This window comes from Hipposideros armiger, unplaced genomic scaffold, assembly GCF_001890085.2.
Source record: "Hipposideros armiger isolate ML-2016 unplaced genomic scaffold, ASM189008v1 scaffold_305, whole genome shotgun sequence".
Taxonomy (NCBI): Eukaryota; Metazoa; Chordata; class Mammalia; order Chiroptera; family Hipposideridae; genus Hipposideros; species Hipposideros armiger.
The window spans coordinates 1746913-1770975 of record NW_017731655.1 but is presented as its reverse complement, the minus strand read 5'-3'; the positions used below and the strand labels follow the sequence as shown (position 1 = coordinate 1770975).

General features: G+C 33.6%; 1 protein-coding gene across 1 annotated transcript in view; it reads right to left on the bottom strand.

The window, feature by feature from the left end:
• DGKB (diacylglycerol kinase beta) overlaps positions 1-24063 on the bottom strand; it is a gene marked incomplete at its 3' end in the record, with an annotated part of 506452 nt that overhangs the window by 189463 nt on the left and 292926 nt on the right. The window contains exon 20 of the mRNA XM_019659894.1: positions 18274-18434. Coding sequence (XP_019515439.1) covers positions 18274-18434 — 161 coding nt within the window. The remainder of the gene's footprint in view (positions 1-18273; positions 18435-24063) is intronic.

Sequence of the window (24063 nt, the reverse complement as noted above, 5' to 3'; positions counted from 1 at the left end):
AAGTATAGCATACACTCAGCAAATGTTCAGAAATGTTTTTCAAAAATGCCATTTATAAATCCTAGTAAATGGCCCATAAAAGCAATATGTTGCTGATCTGTATACCTGGATCCTCCTCTGGGAATACCTTTGCATAGCAAAATTCCTCCCTCCCTGATATCGCATGTAATACTCTCATTGTTGCAATATGCCCATGTTGCTTCAGTGAATGATGCCACTTGGAAGAAAAAAATTAATGTTTGAAAGGACTTAAAATGATTTTTGTGTGTGTGAGGCAGCTGTCATTAATTTGAATGACACTCTTTGTATATTAAATATGTAACCTCTTGTCCTTTCTGTGCAGGTGGAAAAACTGAATGTTTAGAAACAGGAAGCTATCATGAAGTATGGATTCTATAGTCCCCAGGTATGTGGGGTTCCTATCAGCATTTTATCCAGAAACTAACTCTCCACATCAAAACCAAAAGGAAAAAACGTGAGAAGGCAGGGTCAGTCCTGTTACGGACTGGGAAAATCACAGCTATCAACAAAATCAGAAATCTGGAAAATTAAGTTAACAAGCCCGTGGTTTTAAGACTAATACTGAGGGCCTTGAGACCTTTAGAATACATAAAGCCTGATCCCCAAAGGGGAGATAGCCAAAGAGAAAGTGGAGTTTTAAGAAGCAAATGGAAAGAAGAACATATGAAACAGGAGGGTCTATCATGGCCTGGTACAGGCAGCTCAGAAGAGATATATTCATCATGCAAACTGTATCATATAACACAGAACAGAACAAAAGGTATTCCCCATCCAACAGTGAGATAAATACCCTATGCAACACGCACACTTTTATTCACTTTCATAGAACGGTAGCCCGCCTTACACACAGGAGATATGTTTCAAGTCCCCGAGTGAATGCATAAAACCACAGATAGTACCAAAACCCATATATATATACATATATATATATATATATATATATATATATATATATATATATATATATATATATATATATATATATATATATATATTACATGCAGAGGGTACCAAAAAATGTATACACATTTTAAGGTAGAAAAACTGTATTAAAATTGTAGTACTCAATATACACTGACAACAAAAGATGAATACAAGTCACGTTTGACTTCTGCAATTACAAGAGGTACTCATAGTGGCTACCATCAGCGTCCAGACCCTTCTGATTACGGCGGACTACTGCTTGAGCAACGCTGACCCAAGTGTCCACCTCTATATATTTGTTTTGGCACCCCCGGTATATAGAGCTTTATCCTATACATACATACACTTTGTGGCTGGCATCTCTTTAGCATATCTGAATTTCCAACATCATTATTCTTTTACACTGAGGCCATTATTAAGTAAACTAAGGGTTATTTGTACAGAAGCATTGTGATACCAACCTGATAACCCAGACAGCTACTAAGCGACTAATGGGTTGGTAGCATATACAGAGAGGGCCGCTGGGAAAGGGGATGATTCAAGTCTCAGGAAAGACAGGGTGAGATTTCATCACATTACTCACAACAGCACTCAATTTCAAACTTATGAATTGTTTTATTCTGGAAGTTCTCATTTAATATTTTCGGATCATATTTGACCGTGGGCAACTCAAAACTGCGGAAAGCAGACCACGGATAAGGGGGGACTACTATACCCTATATATAGCTATTCCTTCATAATATTTACCACTATTTGAAATTCACTTGTTTTTTGTCCCCATGTACATTTTACCCCCCATGAAAATGTACACTGAAGAGAAACAAAGTACTGCCTGCCCTATATTATCCAATACTCATTTCCACTGTACCAGCCAACATTTAGAAGTTTCCAGCACATAGTGGCCACTCACATAAACAAAATAAAATTGTGCATACATGAATAAGAAGAAACAACACAAGAATACATAAAACCGAAAAAACAATCAACAGAATAGCAACTATAGATCAGTAAAGCCTATCCACTTATAATGTACTCTAAGCAAATAAAACTACATCATTTCTAACCATTATTAAAACAGTTCTATAAGAGTCAAGGATACAGAGCAGGTTAAAAGTTAATATTTGAATGAGAATTTAAGCATTAAGTAGGTTTAGAAGCACTTAAATATATTTAAATAATCCTGTGGGATTTTAAAGATTATCCATGAACTTACCACATTTCCGAATTACATTAATAAGGGAAGGTTTCATTTCCCTGCCCATGTCCAAGCTTATCAGAAGTTAATATTGTTAACATATGTTATTTGTTGAGTCTTTTATATATTCTTAGAGACAGGGCTATATAAAAGCATTCATATTTTATCATCACCATCATCCTAACATTTATTAAGCACTAGAACTAGGTATTGTTCTAAGAACTTCAGGATTTTCTAACTCAGTCCCCACAACCTCCTTCAGATTGCTTCTGCAGAGGGTCCCCAAAAAATGTATATGCAGTTTAAGAAAGGAAAAATAAAACTATTAAAATTTTAGTACTCAATATATACTGATAACAAAAGATGTATACAAGTCATGTGTATACATTTTTTTTGGCACCCCTAGTGTATCATCACCATTCACAAAAAAATAGAAACAGTGCTTACTGATGGACGAATTGCCTTTGTGAATTAACATTATAATATTGGGACCCCTTTTACTGCAGTATTTCATTTTCAAATTGATAAACACTTATGCTGTTCCCAATTGTATGTCATTAAATATAATTGGTGCAGCTGAGACTTTTTTATTTTTTATTTCAGCAGAATGGATTTATAGAAATGGGACTGATGGCTCAAAGGGCATCCACATTTTAAATTTTAACAGATACCATCCAATTCTTCTCCAAAAGAATATTTTAATTTATAGGCCCATCACACAATTATGAGTTTAACAATTTTTATGCATTATTGACATTATATATTATCAGTCTTTTTATTTTTTTAATACTATGAAAAGCAAACTGTGATACCTATTGAATAATTTTTCATTTCCTTGTAAATTAATAACATTAGGCATTTTTTCATCTGGCTATTCATTATAACTCTCATAGTCTGTCTACTTTTCTATTAGATGCATGTTTTTATTAATTCTACATTTTAATTTATTAACCCCATGATTATTACTTGTATTGAAAATATTTTCTTTAAATATAATTCATGATGAGTTTTTTAATTAAATTTATTGGGTGACATCTATTAATTAAAATTATATAAGTTTCAGGTGTACAATTATATAATATATCATCTATGTATTATATTTTGTGTTCAGTACCCAGCGTTAGTTATCCTTCCATCACCATGTATTTGACCCCTTTTACCTTCTTCTACTACCTCTCATCTCCATTTACCCTCTGGTAACCACTAAACTGCTGCCTGTGTCTACGATTTTTTGCTTGTTGGTCTGTTCATCTGTTGCTTTAAATTTTATATCCCATATATGAGTAAAATCATATGGTTCTCGACTTTTCCTATCTGGCTTATTTCCCTTAACATGACAATCTCAAAATGCATCCCTGCTGTCACAAATGGCAGTATTTCATCTTTTCTGATGGGTGAGTAATATTCCATCGTATGTATGTACCACATCTTTATCCAATCATCTATCGAAGGACACTTCAATTTCCATTTCTTGGCCATCATGAATAATGCTGCAATGAACACAGGAGTACATACAGCTTTATGGATGTTTTCAGTTGTTTGAGGTAGATATCCAGGAGAGAAATTACTGGGTAATATGATAATTCTATACTAATTTTTTGAGGAATCTTCATACTGCTTTCCATAGTGGCTGTACTAACTTACATTTCCACCAGCAGTGTATGAGGGTTCCTTTTTCTCCACAACCTCTCCTTGCTATTACTTGTTTTGTAAGTAATAGCCATTCTAACAGGTGTGAGGTAGTATCTGATTGTGGTTTTGATTTGCATTTCTATAATAGCTCATGAAGTTGAGCATTTTTTCACGTCTGATGGCCATTCGTATGTCTTTTTGGGAGAAGTGTCTGTTCAAGCCGTCTGCCCATTTTTAAAATAGGGTTGTTTGTTTTTTGTTGTTGAGTTCCATGAGTTCTTTATATATTTTAGATATTAGCCCCTTATAGGAGGTATTGTTTGCAAATATCTTCTCCCATTCAATTGACTAACTCTTTGTTTTGTTGACAGTTTCTTTTGCTGTGCAGAAGTTTTAAAGTTTGATATAATAGTCTCATTCATTTATTTTTGCTTTTACTTCCCTTGCCTTTGAGGTCAAATTCATAAAATCCTCTCTAAACCCAAGGTCTATAAGTTTAGAAAAAGAACAAAAGTCATGAAACGGAAATAATAAAAATTAGAGCAGAATTAAATGAAATATAGAACAGTCAAAAGAAAAAAATAATACAACAAAGAGCTGGCTCTTTGAAATATTAATAAAACTGACAAACCCCTGACTAGATTTATTAAGAAAAAAAAAGACACAAATAAACAAAATCAGAGATGAAAGAAGTTACAATGCATTCCGCAGAAATACAAAGGATCATACAATAATAGTATGAAGGGCATATGACACCAAATTCAATAACCTAGAAGAAATGGATAAGTTCTTAGAAATATATAGCTTTTCTAGGCTGAATCACAAAGAAATGGAAAATCTAAATAAACACACTGATCAACAGTAAGAAATTGAAACGATCATCCAAAACCTTCCCAAAGCAAAAGTCCAGGGCTAGATGGTTTCACTAGTGAATTCTATCAAACATTAAAAGATCATTTAATACCTGGCCTTCTCTTTTGAAGAAGAGGCAATCCTTTATAACTTATTTTATGGGGTCAACAGTACCCTAATAACAAAACCTGGTAAAGATAACACACTCACGCACATGCACACGTGTACACACACACACACACACACACACACACACACACACACACAAACAACTACAAACCAATATCTCTGATGAACACAGATGCAAATCCTAAACGAAATACCAGCAAACTGAATTTAAAAATATGTTAAAAATATTGCACATTATGATCAAGTGTGGTTCATTCCAGGGGCGCAAGGATGGTTCAACATGTGCAAATCAATCAATGTGATACACCACATAAACAAAATAAAAAATAAAAATCATATGATTATATCAATAGAAACAGAAAAATCATTTGACAAGACACAACATCTACGTATGATTAAAACACTTAATAAAATGAATATAGAAGGAAAGTGCCTCAACATAATAAAGGCCATACATGACAAACCCTCAGCTAATACCATACAAAATGGTGAAAAACTGAAAGCTTTCCTCTAAGACCAGAAGCAGGACAACTTTGATCCCTCTCACCACTGCTATTCAACATAGTATTGGAAGTCCTAGCCAGAGCAATCACGTGTGAGAAAGAATTAAAAGGCATCCAAACTGGGAATGAAGAAGTCAAAATGTCACTTTTTGCAGACGACATGATTCTTTACATAGAAAACCCTATAGACCCCATTAAGGAATGATTAGAAATAATAAACAAATACAGTAATGATGCAGGATACAAAATCAATGGAATAAATCCATTTCATTCCTATATACTTACAATGAAATTTCAAACAAACAAATACAAACAATAATTCCTTTGTAATTGCAACAAAAATAAAATACCTAGGAATAACCTCAACAAAGGAAATGAAGGACTATACACTGAAAATTATAAGACATTATTAAAAGAAATTGAAGAAGACACAAAGAAATGGAAAGATGTTCCGTCTTCATGGATTGGAAGAGTCAACATAGTTAAAATGGCCATATTACACAAAACAATACATAGGCTCACTGCCATTCCCATAAAAATTCCAATGACACGTTTTTAAGAAATAGAACAAAAAATTTATCAGATTTATATCTAATTACAAAAGATCCCAAACAGCCAAAGCCATCCTGAAAAAAAAAAGAGCAAGCCTGGAGGTATCACACTCCTTGTCTTCAATTTATACTACAAAATGACAATAATCAAAATAGCATGATATTGGCAGAAAAACAGACACACAGACCAACGCAATAGAAATGAGAACCCAGAAATAAACCCATATATATAATTTTGCACAAAGGAGCCAAAAACATATAATGGAGAAATGAAACCCTCTTCAACACATGGTGCTGGGAAATTTGGATAGCCACATGCCTAGAATGAAACTAGACTGGTATCTGTCACCACATACCAAAATTAACTCAAAATGAATAAAAAACCTAAATATAAGACCTGAAATAATATTTGCATAGTAGAGAGCATAAGTTAATGAGTTTTAATATGCTTCCTACTTTTTCAGTGTTCCTCTATCAGTCATGGTATGTAAAGTAAAACATTTATAAAAAAAACAACAACATGCTGTTCTTAAAAACTAAAGATTATGAAAAATAATTGTAATTTTCTTTTCTTTTATGGGTTCTATGTTTCCTGTCTGCTTCAGACAGGTTTCTACTACCTAAGCAACATACTTGTGCATTTTCTTCTAATATCTTATAATTGTTTTAGTTCAATTTGCATTTTAATCTATTTGGTGTATATTTCACATGAATATAGAAAATATAAATTTACTTTGTTTAAGGGGTAACCAATTCTGTCATTAAATTTATTGTACACTTCATCCTTACTTAGTGATTTGATATTTCAACATCTAACAAATGGTAAATTCTGTATCTGTATATTTTTTAATCTAATTTTATAATTTGTTTTGTTAATCTATTTTTGTGCCATCAGTTGGTTTTAGTTACTGCAATTTGGCAGCATTTTGTACATGGCAAGGAAATTGACCACTATAGAATATTTGTTATTTCAAAAAATTGCAAAGGTATTTTTTTCTAACTGTAAATCACCATTTATCAAAACAACTACCAGTAATCCCATTAGAATTCTCAGTAGCAATGGATTAATTGTATAAATTAATTTGAGGAAATTTAATCTATTAATACTATTAAATATTCCCATATAGGAACATGAAATGGCATTATTCAGGTCTTATTTTATAACTTTGCACAAAATTATCTAGTTTTTTTCCATATAGGCTGAGTGTCTTTTTTATTGAATATAAATCTTGGTACTTAATAGTTTTTTGATGTTTTTTAACTAAATTATATTCATATTAACTTGTAATTTTACAAATGAAAGCTACAGGATCATTTATTTATATCTAGTTTTGGCACTACATGTTAATTTACTAGTTTTATTTTAAGATGTTTATCTACATTATATGTAATATCACCTTCAGATAACCTTTTTTTAATACATAACTTACTAAAATTTTTACTTTTAAATTACTTTTTTTAAAAAATGTTAACTGAACTGATGACATAAAAATATCTGTATTTTGATTTTATTTTGAATGCCTCTAGTCTGCCAATACTATTATGATGCTAACTATTGATTAATAGAAAATATTTAATATATTTATTTTTTCATTAGTTTTTAATTATAAAAATGAAAAACCTGGTTTCCATTTAAATTAAATAATTATGCTAACATTGACCCATTTTGGTTTTCTTCAAATAAACCCTACTTGGTCAACAGGTGTTAGTCCTTGAATATAATCCTTGAATTTATTTGCTAATTTTGTTGTCTGTAACTGTTGCTTTTGTATTCACATGTATATTTTCTTTTTAGGTAAAGGGTATTGATACTGAGGTTTGCTAGCTATGCAAAATGAATGGAAAAAACATTCCATTTTAATATCTATATTCTGGAAGAATTTTTAAAATACAAGAATTATTTGGGCTGTGAAAGATGTTTTGAAATGACATCTGTTTTAGTAATTCTTTTACTACATTTTTACTTTTTCCTCTTTGGCTATATGCTTAGAACTATTCTCAAAATATGGTCCTAGATAAGCAATATTGGGATCACCTGGGAGATTGTTAGAAGTATAAATTCTTGGACCTCATCTCAGACTAATGAAATAGAAAGTCTGGGTATGAGAATCATCAATCTGCCTTTTAACAAGCCATTCAAGGGATTGTGATACCTTAAATTTGAGAATTTCTAGCTTAGGTTTGTTACTCCTTTCTCTTGAGCAAATTTCAGCTACTTATATTTGGATTCAATAAAATATTCCATTTCTTCTACATGATAAAGTTCACTGGCATGAAGATATATCACTGGCAAATGATATACTCATAATTATTTAAATATTTTCCATAGCTGTGGTTATATTTCTGCAAATTTATTACCCGGGTCTTTATTTCTTTCTGTTAAAAAGCTATTCTTGAGAGTGACATCAACAAGATGATGAAATAGGAATTTTTAGCCATTACCCTTCCAACAGAATATCAATTTTAACAGCCACTCACCTAGGAGAGGACCTTTGTGGGAGTCAAGGAGTCCAGCAGAGAAGTTCCAGCATACCGTTGAGGCAAAAAATTCAAAAATAGATGCATTGAAGAGGGTAAGATGAACACTTTTCCTTTGTGTCACTTACCCCATCCCCAAGATGGCACAGCTCAGTTCCAAGAGGCACCCCCCTCAGCCTTAGATTTCTCTGACCAAGGGGTGAGTGAGCACACTCAGCTCCCCAAGCCTTGCAGGCCACGCCCAGGAGGCCGCTTCTTTCTTGCCTCACCCAGAATACTGAGTATCACACAAGGAAAGTGGGAGCAGGTGAGAGAGGTGAGAACTCACCGCTGGAAGAGGTTGGAGCTCAATGAAGGGCAGTGGGTCCTACAAACCACTTCATTGACTCCATCTGGAGGCCCGCCCATCAGCTGCTTGGGACAACACCTGAGAACTCTGCCCCAACTGGCCCAAGAGCCTTCCCTGCGAATGTTTTGTGTGCGTCACCTCTCCCCCACAGCAAGGCTGGCTCCCAGTGCAAGCCCCCAAATGTCCTACACCGGCAGTGCATACTGCATTCCCTCCTGCATGGGCAGGTAAGCTTTTGCTGACACCTCCTGAGCCTTGCAGCCAGCCTGCTCAACTTTGCAAGGTTGAAGGAAGGCCCACCCATTTCAGCCTTCCTACTGCCCTAGGCAAAACAAACAGGAGGCAATCAGCACCTAGCCAGGCTTTGCAGGATCTAGAGAAAAGAATGCAACCTTAATAACTTCTCAGCCCTCCTTCCCGTCCCCACAACATCCCCCCACACACATCCCAAAAGGGAACAAGAGTTGTGTGCAGTGGGTACATCTATGGAGAAGTTGAGAGAATCTGAGGATCTCTAGCTGGGCTGACTGATAGGGTATTTCTCTATGGAAGACAGACAGTGAAGCCTGGAGGAGGTGACTGCTTCTTCAAATGCAGTGAGACTGTGCATCTTGAAGCGCCCGGTAACCTCACTCCAGTCCCTCTCAGCAATGGCCCGGGAGTGGTCCAGCCTGCTCAGGCACCACAGGGAGACATGCCCACCCTTACTCTTGCAGGAGGCCCACCAACATCCATACTGGACAGTGAAGCACCCCTGTAACTCAGTTCCAGCCCCTCTCTACTACTGTCCAGAAAACCTGCACATTTGTATTTCTATATTTTGAGGTTTACTTGTGTGGTTTCCAATACTGTATATGCCACTTGTACTTTATATTACAATTATATAATTTCATTACATGTTATGTACATGGAGAAATATGATGACAAAAATAAAAAGTCTATGTTTCATATGGAAATAAAGATTTGGGGATATTTGATATAAATGTAATGCTGAAACTGCTATGGAATTATATATTCTTTGCTATAGAATTAGATGGAAGAGAGATCATTATGAAAGAGTTTTTTTAAACCATTGTAAAAAAAGAATGATTTCATACTCGGATTACTTCACAAGTGTCTTTTGAGTTTTCATTCCACTTAAAAGAAACTAAAAATGGAAATCATAGATGGTTTGTTATGGAATGTGATTTACACAAGACTTTGGAGCACCCCAGTTGGTGACCCACATTCAAAGAAATGACATTAGCTGAGTCTATAAGAGAAGATTGGCCAATTCAATTAGTTACAGGTTTTAGGTTAAAATGAAATATTCAAAGTTACATGTATCATTTTTATGACACTTGTTTCATCTTTCAATTAATGTCCAACTATCACATCTGATAGAAGAGCTCCTGCTGTACATAAAGTGAACTACTTCATTTGATTATAATCACTGACTCCTGCATTTGCCTCTCTTAAAAGATAAGCACTACACCTTGGCTTCTAAGAGTCTTTAAGACATGACAGCAGCCACCTCTACAACTGCCTTTTGTCATTCATTCCCACCTTCTTTCTTTATGTTCTGATCTAGCAGGTCTTTGAACACACCAAGCTTTTTCCCACCTCAAGCGTTTCACATACTCTTATACTTACTTAGTATGCTCCTTCCATCTTTTTGGTGTCTAACTAAATTATGTATATTCTTTTCAAAAAAATTTTTAGACATTCAGTATTACTTTATATTAATATCAGGTGTACAGCATAGTAATCAGACATTTATATAATTTAAGAAGTGATCCCCCTGACTAGTCTAGTCCCACCTGGCATTATACATAGTTATTACCATATTATTGACTATATTCCATATACTTTAATTTACATTCCCGTGATAATTTTGTAACTACCAATTTGTACTTATTAATGCCTTGACAATTTCACCCTGTCCCTCAGTTCCTCTTCCATCTATCACCCCGATAAATTAATTCCCATCTGACACCATACATAGTTATTACAATATTATTGACTATATTCCTTATTTATACCCTACATCCCCATAAGTACTATGTAGCAACCAATTTATACATCTCAATCCCTTTCCCTTTCTTACTCACCCCCAATCCCCCTCCCATCTGGCAACCATCAAAATGTATCTATGAGTTTCTTTCTGTTTTATTTGTTAGTTTATTTTGTTCTTTAGATTCCACCTATAAGCGAAACCACATAGGACCTGACACTCCACTCAGCACAATACCCTCCAGGTCCATTGTTTCTAGTTATAGCCTTTGTTTTAAAGTCATTTTTTTTTTGTCTTTTCTTCTTTTTTTTTTTTTTTAAAGCTGAGCCATTCTGCCACCTGTTGGCAGCTCAGCGGCTGCTCAGCTCCGGCCGGTAATTGAACCACTGTTGCTCAGTCAAGTCTATTTTGACTTGTATAAGTATTGCTACCTTAGTTATTTTCTTCTTTTTGTTTGTTTTTATTTTCATGAAATAATTTTTCCCCATTCCTTTACCTTCAGTTTATGCGTGCCTTTTGATCTGAAGTGAGTTTCTTATAGGCAACATATGTAAGGAACTTCTTTTCTTATCCATTCAGCCACTCTATCTTTTGAATGGAATATTTAATCCATTTACACTTAAAGTAATTGTTGATAGATATGTAGTTATTGCTATTTTATTATTCATAGTTCGGATCTTCTTTGTTTTCTTCTTCCCCTTCTTCTTAAAGAAATCCCTCTAGCATTCCTTGCAATACTGGTTTGTTTGTGATGAACTCCTTTAGCTTTTTCTTGTCTGGGAAGCTCTTTATCCTTTGATTCTAAATGACAGCTTTGTTGGATAGAGTAATTTTAGTTGTAGGTCTTAGCTTTTCATCACTTTGAATATTTCCTGCCAATCCCTTCTGGCCTGCGAAGTTTCTGTTGAGAAATCAGCTGACAATCTATGGGAGCTCCCTTGTAGATAACTAAGTGCTTTTCTCTTGCTGATTTTAAGGTTCACTCTGTCTTTAACCTTTGGCATCTTAATTATGATGTGTCTTGGTGTGGGCCTCTTTTTATTCTCGTACATGTATCTTCTTACATAGGCCTTCCCGAACTATGAGATCCTGTCTCTTATTCTACCTCATGGTAACTTTTCTTTTCTTTCATAGCATTTATCATAATTTTCAAAAAAAAAATGTATTTGTGCATGTTTTTTAATACTTCTCTCTTTCATTAAACTCCAAGTTCTAATAATGAGGTGATCTATCTCTTTTCTTTTTGAAGATTTTATTGGGGAATTGGGGAAGGGGACCAGCCAAGTTGTTGTTCTTCAATCTTCGCTGTGGAGGGTGCCAGTTGCCATCTGGGTTCCCGTCGGCAGCTCATGGCCTCTAAGCTCAAGGTGCTGTGTTCAATCTTAGTTGCAGGTGGGCATAGCCACCATCCCATGCGGGAGTCGAACCCAGCAGCCTTGTTATTAAAAGCAGCCTTGTTATAAAAAGGCCTATCCACTGAGCCATCTGGGCGGCAGCTGAGCTCAAGATGCCAAGTTTGATCTTTAGTTGCAGGTGGTCATAGCCCCCATCCCATGTGGGAGTTGAACCCAGTAGGCTTGCTGTTAAGAGCACACGGCCTATCCACTGAGCCATCTGGGTGGCATCTCAGCTCAAGGTGCCAAGTTCAGTCTTAGTTGCGGGTGGGAGCAGCCCACCATTGAACAGGTAATCTTGTTGTTACACCAACTGAGCCATCCGGCCACCTGTTGGCAGCTCAGTAATATCTCATCTCGGGCACAGCATCACTGGCCCATGTGGAAATCAAACCGGTGGCCCTGTTGCTCAGAGCTCACGCTCTTAAGCCAACTCTAACCAACTGAGTCACTCGGCCGGCCCGAGGTGATCTATCTCTTAATTCATTCTTTTAACTCTAGGGCATGACCAAAAAGAAAAAAGAAAAAAAAAAAGGTACTTAGTTCTTTTGTTTATTGAACATATGAATAAATAATCAACTATTACAATAAATTTAATGGTGCATGTGGTGGTAATGCAGTGGGTGGACAGTTTTCTTTGTAGGATGTTTGAGATTATCTATTGTTATCTTAAAGTTCAAAATCAGAATAAAAGGTAAGTCATGGTTTTAAAAAAAATGAATTTCTATAATCTATGCTTCTAAAGTCTAGCTATTCAGCCTTTCATGACAATACTCCTTCATCTCACTATAATAGAAGCTTACAGATTAGAGAGACTTCTGTCTTGTTCACTGCCAATCTTCAAACAAATCTAGCACATAGTAGGTATTTAATATGCTTTTATTGAAGGGGCACTACTGTAGAAAAATATCTATTTTCAGAGTTAATTATGATTTCAGGATCATTTCCAATTGTTTTGGCTATAATTGAAAAGTATTACTAAGAAGGAATTAGCAGAATCTGGCTATTTACCAATTAACCTTTGCTTCTTGGGCAGATAGAATTCCTTTCCCAGCTTCCTTACAATTAGGTACAGCCAAGTGATTAAGGTATGGCCAATGGGTTATACATGGACCAGACCTGGTCCATAAAAAACCCCAAAAAAACACTTCAATCCTCCACTTTCTTTTATCACTCAATTGTTGAATTGAGAGGGCTGTGTATATCTGCAGGAGGGTGAACTCACAGGATGAAAGGATCCTGAGTCACTGATTGATCAAGCAAAGCCTCTCCCCAATGTCAACCCATCCATCCTATGCTGTGAAGCAAGAACTAATTTTTAATTGAGTGAGACCACTCATATTTTGGGGTCATTTGTGCCAGCAGTCAACACACTCTGACTAATACATGGAGTACATCATAACGTATAGAAGATGATATTTACCTATATATTTCTGATTATCACAGGTTTTCTAAAAAATTTAACTAAGGTTTATGTAAAGTGTAGATCACTTACAGTTAGTATATGAATGGCAATAGTTAAAATGATAAAAACTATACTGGTAGTAGAGTCGAATTTTGAGATCATCTTATAACTAGTTGGCAATTGGGTGCCTAGAGATAATTTTAAGTACAAATTATGTGTCATCTTAAGCTTTCTCATGCTGGTGACAGCAACATATTGAAATGTTCTCCTCATCCTCTCAATGCTCCAACTCTACTACTTCTTACATATTCAGGAATAGCTTGATATAGGTGATTCATTTTATTTCGTTGTTTTTCATATTCACTGACTGGAGTAGAGGAATACAAGTTGATGAGTAGAAGGTGGCTTTGCTGAGTGGCAGACAAAGCTTGAAATCTCTATAAGGTCTGATTGTGACCTAGAGTGTGGAGCCTTTGTTTTGCTGAAGCACAGGAAAACATTTCAGAAAAAATGCTCTCCTCTCTTCACACCTCTATTTCCCATGTTATTAGGTGAAAGAGGCTCCAAATCAAATGAAATAGGACCTTTTGAGAGAAAACTTAATCAAAACCTACCTTGTTTAGTTAGTTCTGTTCTACCTCAAAATCATAAATATATTCCATTACATATTATTTTATTAGGCCCTAACCTTTGCATTTCAAATTTAGTACTTTAATATATGTAGTAATTACCTATATAATGTAAGGTAGAGTTCTAACAAAATTTTCTCGTCCTAGGAAAATAGTTTTAGAACACTGTCAACTAAGAAATCTGTCATTTCTCTAATGAGTTTTTACCACCCCATACTGAGTTTCAATATGTGTCTGTCTCCATCTCCATTTATTTTTTCATCTCTTCTTTCATAGCTCCATTCTATTACAATTATCTAATTTACTTAGTGTTAGCATGTCTAATTTGGTAAAACAGTTCTTTTCTTTTATTAAAATCAACTTACCTATTTAATTATATATATTTTGCAATAAGTTTTTCAAGTGTGTCATAAAATCCAACTCTAATCTTGATTATAGATTAAATGTATAAATTAATTTGCAAATATTAAGCTATCCCACAAAAATAGAAAATGTCTCCATTTATCCTGACATTTTATGTCTTTGTAGAGATTTTTAACATTTCCTATATGTAGGTCTTGTTTATTCTTTATTAATTCCTAGATACTTTTAATTTTTGTTGATTTTAATAAATTAATTGATTATAGCTGAAATAATGGAATAGTATTGAATATTTAAGGTGATTTTATATTTCTTAACTTTGCTACACACTTCCATATTAAGTCCTCATATATTTTCAGTAGAGATATATATTTTTTTTATTTTTATTGTTAGTTTCAGGTGTACAGAGCAATACAATAGTTATCCTTTTCACCCCTCACAAAGTACAACTCCCCTCCCCCATCTACTGCCCTCCCACCCCCTCAGCAGAGATATTATACTTTTTGTGTTTATGTTTTTTTTGTCTTTTTCACTCTATATTATTTATTTGCAATACTCTGAACAATATTTTTGTAAAATTAATTTTGTAATATATCTGATTAACTCTTCAATAGTCCAGCTTTTGGTTTCACTAACATTCTCTATTTTGTTATTATTCTCTGCTGTATTTCTGTTTTATTTCTATTATAACTTTCCTTCTCATTTCTGTGGGGATTTGCTGTTTCTCCTCTTCTAACATATTGAACTTTATGTTTAATATTTCTGTTTATTGATGTCAGGGTTTCTTAACCTCAGCATTATTGATATTATGAGCTGTATAATTCTTTCTCATTTGCTTAGGGAGTTGTTTTATGCACTGGGATTCTTCAATAGCACCCCTTCCTTCTATCCATTAATTTCCAGTAGCCACACCCTCTCACTCACCAAACATTGCCAAGTGTCTCTTGTGGTGGGAAAGGAATTATCTTCTATTGCGGAACACAACAGAAATTTGGAAATTGACCAAAGGTGCATAACAAATTGGGGAGTGTTTATTAAAGAAAAACTACTGAATCTCAGATAAGAACAGTGAAACTCTGTAACGTTTCAGCTTTGAGCTTTCCTTTACCCTCCAACTCCATCAGCACTGTAGTTCTACCAAGGTGGAGCAAGCAATGGAAGCAAGCAAGTTTCCTGTCCGTGGAGCTGACTTGATTTGGAAGAGAAGCAAGAAAAGTTCTATGGCTCAGAGAGTTCTCTAAAACAGTAGTGATTTCTGTGGCAAATCAATAAGGAAGACCAGTGTCAGAGCTCAACAGTGTTTGCAAAACTTATTACGGCAATTAACTCACCAGCCAACTAGCCAGAAATTCAACAGGAGGTCTTGGAATGAGACAGCCATAATGGGCCTTGATAAATTTCCACATATGCCTGGCTGTCTGAAAGTCCACATGCATGTGTAAGGCTGCACACATACTCAGAAAAGACCAAAGAGGGCCCTTATTATTTATGCACCATTGACTAAATGAGAGGACTTATCCATGACCAGAAGAGACAAAAAAAGGGCTAGCAGATAATAAAAGCTAAATCAATTAATGATTGCCTAAAGTTTGCATGTGCTCCACAGATCCAATATCAAAGGGCTGGAGTCTTACTGGCTCAAGGTGTTTGAACACAATATCTGATCAATCATACTGATTAAAGGGTAATCTCTAGAAAGCCAGCATTAAAATTAAAACAAAAATTTAAAAAAAAACAAAAACCAAAAAACTGAGACATCAGTCTTCATACACCACAGGGGAGAAAGGCTCTACATAATTAGTGCAGGCAAGTCACTAAACAAACAGAGCATCAACTATAGCCCCTATGGGAGGACCAAACCCTGAGTTGTTACAATATATTATATAAAATAAAATCTCTATTCTCTAACTATATATTGTCAGACATGCAGGGGAATAGGAAAGTGTGGCACGTACTTTGGAAACAAAACAAGCAACATCTCTGATGGGGCCTAAATGTTATCAAATTCTCTGATGGTCTTCAGATGTTGGACTTACCAGACAAGTACGTCAAAACAGTTATTATAAACATGGTAAAAGAACTAAGGTAAACCATATTTAAAGAATAAAGGAAAGCATAATAGCAATGACACTTCAAATAGAAAATAGCGATTGAAGATATAGAAATTATAAAAAGAGTATCAAATAAAAATTTTGGAGTTAAAAAGTATAGTAATGAAAACAAACAAACAAAATCACTAAAAGGACTCAAAATAGTGGCACTATTTATAATATCCAAAGGCTAGAAATAATTTAAATGTTTCTCAACTGGTGAATGGATAAAAATATGTGCTATATTCATACAATGGGATACTACTCAGCAATGAAAAGGAATACAGTATTCTTACAATTCATATGGGCGAACCTCAGAAACATGTGAAGTGAAAGATGCCAGATGTGCAAGGCTATGTATAATATAATTTCTTTTACATGAAACATCCATAAAAGGCAAATCTTAGAGGCAGGAAGATTAGATACTGCTTGGAGCTGGGGAAAGGAGCAAGAATTGACTACAAACCAGCATGAAGGTTCATGTTTTGGTAAAGAAGATGCTCTGAAATTGAATATTTATTAAAATCATTAAAAGGTTCACTTAAAATGAGTGAATTAGGTTGTGTATAAGTTATATGCCAAAAAAGCTGTTTAAAATAGTATTCATATTCATATCAAATATAAATAGGAAGACTTTTATGGATAAAGATACCTTACATTTTTCTTGCAAGTAATAATAATAGTCATAGTATTGGTAATGACTGTATATTTAACCTTCATTATACACCAATATTTGAGGTTCTTTAAATGTATAATCACATTATTTATAATTATAAGGGAGAAAAAAATAACTATCATGGTATAAATAAATGAATGATCAGAATATAAAATTTGCTAAAGGGCTCTTACCTAAGGTAGCTTGATTCCTAAGTTCATAGACTCAACCGATGATTTTTATAGCCTACTTGTTGTGTGTGTGTTTGTGTGTGTGTGTGTGTGTGTGTATACATATGTGCACTGGTGCACATGATAGAATATGAAATGACAAGAAAATATTGAGTGACATATAAAATGGAATGCAATGCTGTAGATAACATACATTTTAGACTTCAAAATTTTCTGGTTATATATGTATTACATATATATATATATATATACATACACACACACACACACACACACACACACACACATATATATATATATATATATATATATCATACATATGTATATAGTTATATTCCTTAAGGATTAATATTTCAATAACTCTCAATTGCCAAGTGATATTTTACTTTCAGTCTAAGTGTTTCAAGAAATTAAGTGAAACGTTAGCCTTTGACTGATTAACCACTTGAGAATAGCAGCATTTTTCTTAGACTTCAGACATAACCATACATTTAAACATATTTATATGTAAAAATCTAGTAGGCTATGATGATATTATAATATAGATCTCAAAATAAGGTAAATTTGATTAATTGTTTTTACATTTTTACTAATGTGGAACTTTAGCTTATACTCTAAAACTTATAACTAAACCATTATCATAAACCATTCTAACCTTCACTTTAGTAACACAAATGGTCAAACCAATTACAAAAAAATATAGTTTATTTCCTTTGTTTAACACATAAAAAAGTATTTATTGCTGATACTCTGACTTTAAATAAATTCATTTTATCATTTATCATTGACCATTAGAAGAGGTGTTTTGCTGACACAAAGACAAAATAAATGATTTATAACCAGTAAACCTTCATAGCGTAAGAGTTAACAGATAGTGATTATCCAGGACTGGTAAAAAAGAACATTTACTGAAATGTCTTACCACGCCAATGGAAAAGTAATTATTGATGATACTGTAAGGCACTGGGTCTCCCTTCTCATCTTTGTCATTAGGTATGACTTCAAACTTCCACCTGTCCAACATGATTTCTGTGCTGTTTTCAATGTCTCTTAGGATTTTCATCAGGTTCTCACCTTCATAACCTAATGGAAAAAAGTTATCTTGAGAAAAATATATAACCAAGTACAAAAGCTGAATTTACATGTATTTGAGTTTATATAGAATGCGTATCATTCTAAAGCTAAATAATGCATTTAAAGCAAATTCTAATATAAGAATAAACTATAATTTTATATTACTCATATCAATATTTTATTGTTGGCTTTAATTTGCAACTCTTATTTGTTTCCTGTGTCACAAATTTTCAGTATAGCCAATTGTCAAATAAACATCTCCACTGCAACCCCCCACAAACTTTATATTAATATATGCAAAATGGAATTAATTATCTGCTTCTACATCTTTCTCTTGTGAACGGTCTCTTAGAAAGGGAACACCCTCTACCCAGTTGCTGAGGTAAAACTCCTGATGCTATTTTAAACTTGTCTCTTTCTGTCACTCCCTTATCTTCATGCTCTCCCTTCTAGTTATACAGAACAACTTTCAATTTAGGTAGAAAGTCCTTCACTCTTTAACTTTGTGCCATATAATTTCTTATTCTATCTACACAGAGTATCCCCTTTATTTAGGCTGGCTTGCTTCTATTCCCTCTGCAGCTTTTCTATTTCATAGCACCTACTTCCAGGAGCTTCCCCCTCCAAACAATGGATTCCATGCAGTACCACAGCACACAGTTCTTACAACTCGCCCTATGTTAGAATTAGTCCACTGCATATAGTTATTTGCATCTTTCTCATTAAAAGATCTTTTGTATCAGATCTGCCCGAAAGTAAATGCAAATCCATTTTTTCATGAATCTATTGCAGATAATCAACGTAGCCTAAAAAGACATTATTTTCTTACTATGCTTTTCCTTAAAGGTATCTATAGGTATTTAACATTATATTTATTATATATATATATATAATGTTATATATTATTATATAATGTTATAACATTATAACATTAAGACTGTAGCCTAATCCTGACTACGTTACTTTGTTAAGCATTTGCTTTTAACCTCCCTCAACAGTTTTCACCTCTATAAACTTTAGTTTTGTTGTGAAAATTAAAGGAGAAAACAAGAGAAAATGCATAAAATGTCTTAGTACATGAGGCATAAGAATAGAAAAACTTCAACAATATAGTGATATTGATGATAACAATTACATCAGAATTTGAAATATTTTACTAAGTTAAATAACATATCTCTCTATACACTCATACACACTCTCTCTTGAAATGATATTTTGAGTTGGAACAATATTTTCACAGATTTTGTTCTGTGTTCAACTTTAGTCTACATTTTAATAATGTATTTGTTGAACAAGTAAGTGCCAGAGGCTATGAGTCCTCATTAGATATGTTAGCACACAGAACATTGGGAAAACTAACTGGGTTAAAGGAAAAGAGAATAGGCACTGAAATATGTCAAAATCCTCTAATGATGAACAAGTCACATTTACGGTGTATTTGTTCAATTAATTATTGGAGGGTCTAGGCAGCCAGAACCGAGAGATACTTATTTTGGAGACTACCCTCACTTCTCATCATACATAGGTTTAAAAAATAATTATGCACTATTTAACACATACAGCAACGACTACAACAATGATTACACAGATGTAAATAGTAAAAGTACCAATTATTTCAATAGATGTCATCATATTTATAGCATAATTCAAAAACTATGAACATATGCAATTGCATATAATTGCATTCAGTGATAAAACATTGAATTGCTTAAACTACAAGACTATGATCACTAAACTTACTTATAGTTCAGATTTTTCCTAATAATTCAACGTTTAGTCTTAATTTTTAAACTCTTAATTTTTAAATGACTTTGAAACAGAAAAAAATAATAACCTCCCAAATAAATTTCATATATATTTCTCTGGTGAATTCAATTAAAAAAGTTAAATATATTCACTTATTTTCTAAATTATACTCATTTGAAAATAAATGATAGTTTTTAGACATAAATGAATTTACATGTATTAATATAATACAATATAGTATAATATAATATGAAAGTATAGTCCAATATACATATATAAATGTATATACATACATACACATACATACACCCTCAGCAGAAATATAAGTAAATAATAATGATTTAAATAAAATATTGAGTTTGTCCTTGCCTACAGTTTAGGTTATTTATAGCAAGTTTCAATCAGACACAAGAAAAATGTGGGAACAGCAACTGACCAGGAAAGAACATAATAGAAGGGAATTTAGTAAAAATTAATTACCATAACTAGATTCTAGTAGGGTCATTTAACTTGAAATCTTTACACTATATAGATTCCCAAACATTTTATGGATAAATATGAGAAAGGCTGGTATCAATCAGATGTCCAGCCAAGTAAAAATGTGAAGATAGGCAGTCAATGGACCAATTTGAGAATCACAAAATCTAAATTTTAGAACTAGGTGAACTTTTCACAAAGGTAAAGAATCCCAAACTATAGTCCCTTATCTTACAAATATCTATGCTCTACTTTTCTATATTTATCTATGCTTGAGCTTGTTAAATAATGATCCATAACTATAAATAGGATTCCTGCACTGAAGAATATCATATTTAAAAACAAAATACAAATTAAATAATTAAACATGCAAGCAAAAACTTCTTTCCAAGAAAGAATGATGCTATTTTGCTTTCATTATTTTTATTTAAAGCCTATAATCACTCTAGGCTAAGAAACAAAATGAAAACATAATTAATATTTATTTTCTATTTAATGATATGATGTTATTATAATGACTGAATTTATCTAAAGAGTCAGAGAAATTTTTACAAATAAAAATCACATAAAGAAAAGCAAAAACAAGCATTTAGAAGAGTTTTCAAGTTAAAACTCTGTCTCTTATCCCTACTCTTACAAAATATTTTTTCTTGTGATAACCTTCAAATTTTTGATAAATTAATAATTGCCAGAAAAATTGCAAAGCGAATATAAATTACTTATTTTTCAAATGCCCTAGGATAGCCTATGATCTAACAGTGTTACATTTTCCAAAATACGGAAATGTATTCGCACAAAAAAAGCTTCGAGTCAATATATTACAGTGACCGTAAGCGAATCAAATTATTATTGGTTAAATAAAGTACTTTCTTTTCGAAATGTTTAGCATAATGATAATTATTACAACTATATAAAGTGCTCAGCACAGACACTGGGAAAACATTTTAATAATTCATCATAAGAACCTGAGAGTGAAGCACTATGATGTGCTTCCAATTCTAGTGAGAAACCTGAAGCTGACAGTTGTTGAGCAACTTGCTCAGTTTCACCTCTGTCAAGAAATAACCTCACTCCAGTGCGTCTTTTTTTCTAATTCATAAACACTGACTATGGCATCTCCATTTTCCTAATTGCTGAACTTTGACATATTTCAGTTCCGCTTGCTACCTTGTTTTCTCTAAAGCTCCTAACCAGTCCACTGACAAGCTCTATCAGTGTATCCCCCAAAATGTAACTCCAGTCTGTCTACGTGTCTCATTCGCAAAACCACCACCCTAGACCAATCCTTTTATTCTTTAATTGTGACAACTATAAAGTTCTCATTTGGAAAGCTGTAATTCTCTACATTTCTGCATTTTCTTAACCATTTACATCCCCAAATTAATCTGTATTTGAAGACATAAATGTCATTGCGTCACGCTCGTCATGCTGATTTTGTGACTCGTTCAAAGTTTCTTCAGGTTCCATTAAATACAAGTCTTACCTTGACCACCATGCCCCTGCATCATCTGGCTCATGATTATCTCTCCAATCTCATACTATTCACCCCCATCAATCTATACCCATGACAACTTCAAGAGTCACATCAGCGTTCATTCAATCCTGTTGATACAGGAGCTATTTCTCCCTCTTCATATTTTAAATCAAGTGTAAATGTTACCTCCTCAGAGAGGCTTTCTTGACCAACTAGCCTTCTGTTTTTCTCTAAAAAATACTGTTTTTGGTTCTTTCATAGCATTGATCTTATCTTGTAATTGCATATTTCATTGTTCATTGATTTATTGCTTGTGTAATCAATGAAAATGTAAGCTCCCAAAAGGGTAGGACCTTTTTTTTTTCTCACTCTGCATCTAGCACTTAGAACAGTGCCAACACATGCTAGACACTCCTAGTTTGTCACTAATACATGTATTGACGTTCACTATAATTCATGTGTCTTTGGCCACTGATATCTTTAAAATATTTCTATAAGAACATCATTAACTATGCTCAAAATGGAACTTATATGTCAATTTTTAGATTTAAGCCATTTAGTTTAAAACAAAAATAAAATTCTTAATTTTCAAATATCAAAAATATTTTCCTGAGGAATACAACTAGAAGCCACACGCCTAATTCCCTAGGTTTGAATCCATACACACTTATGAGCACCGGCAAACACAAGCATCTCATAAGCAATGGTTCTATGTATCTATCTATGCATCTTTCTATCTAGCTTCCTGTCATCTATCTTTTGATTCTGAGATTTAACTTAATAGCTTATAATATTATTTTACTAAATTATATCCTTAATGAAAATCACAAATAAATCATATGCCAAGTTTTTAACTTAGTCTCCACCTCTGTCTGTCATGTATACATATATATATATATATATATATATATATATATATATATATATATATATATATATATATATATATATACATACAACTCAGGTTTCACCAGTTGGCCAGATACTCATGAAACAATTCTTCTTAAATTTTGTTGTAAATTAGAGTTACTTAGGGAGTTCGTTTAAAAAAAAATCAGCTGCCCAGGTCCCACCCCCAGAGATTTTCCGTTTGGCATATTTGGAATCCTCACAGGCGACTATATTTTTAACAAGCTCCCCAAGGGCTTCTGATTCACACTGTCTCAGTAGACACTTTTCAAACATCTCTAAGTGAGTTTAGATGCTAAAAATATTTAGGATTCAATTCTTGCTGCTTTAGCAAAATCTGGGTTTTTTTTTTTCCCCCCTTTGGTATCTTGAGTTACGTATAGCCTATTAACAAAACTCCAAAATATTTTAAGACCTCAACTTGAAATATTCTCCCCTATTTACATTGTTCCATCCACACTACTTCATTTTGAGTTCCTTGAGTGTGTCAAGTGGCATCGTACCTCTGAGACTTTGAACTTGTTCCCTCTGCATATAAGCCCACTCCCAGTTCTACAAGGCTCTCATTAACCATCCATTAGGGATCTCTTTATGTCATCTTGTAATTTCCTCAGCGAGGCTTTTCAATATGTTAGTTACCTGTTTACTTGTTAGTAGGAAGTCTCACAGTTTAACATATGACTTTATGTGCCACTAGAATTTAAGACCCTTTTGCATACACCTGTATTTTCTATTTTTAACCCTGTATCCCAAGTACAGAAAACGCTGTCTGATATAAAGTGGGTCTCAAAATACGTGTTCCTTCCTGCACAAGTCATTCACTAGCATTTATGTTTTTCCTTCATTTGTGGTTTTACCACACAACAGAGATGAAAAATCTGCACATGAGAGTTAATCCACGCTCATCTCATTTTTCACATTAGAAAGGTCTGGAAGGTCGCTTGCCCCATCAAGTCTATAATTCGTATCGTATGAAAGCCCAACATTCACAGTCCTATTCTTGATCCACTATTTGTATCTCTACCCCATTTC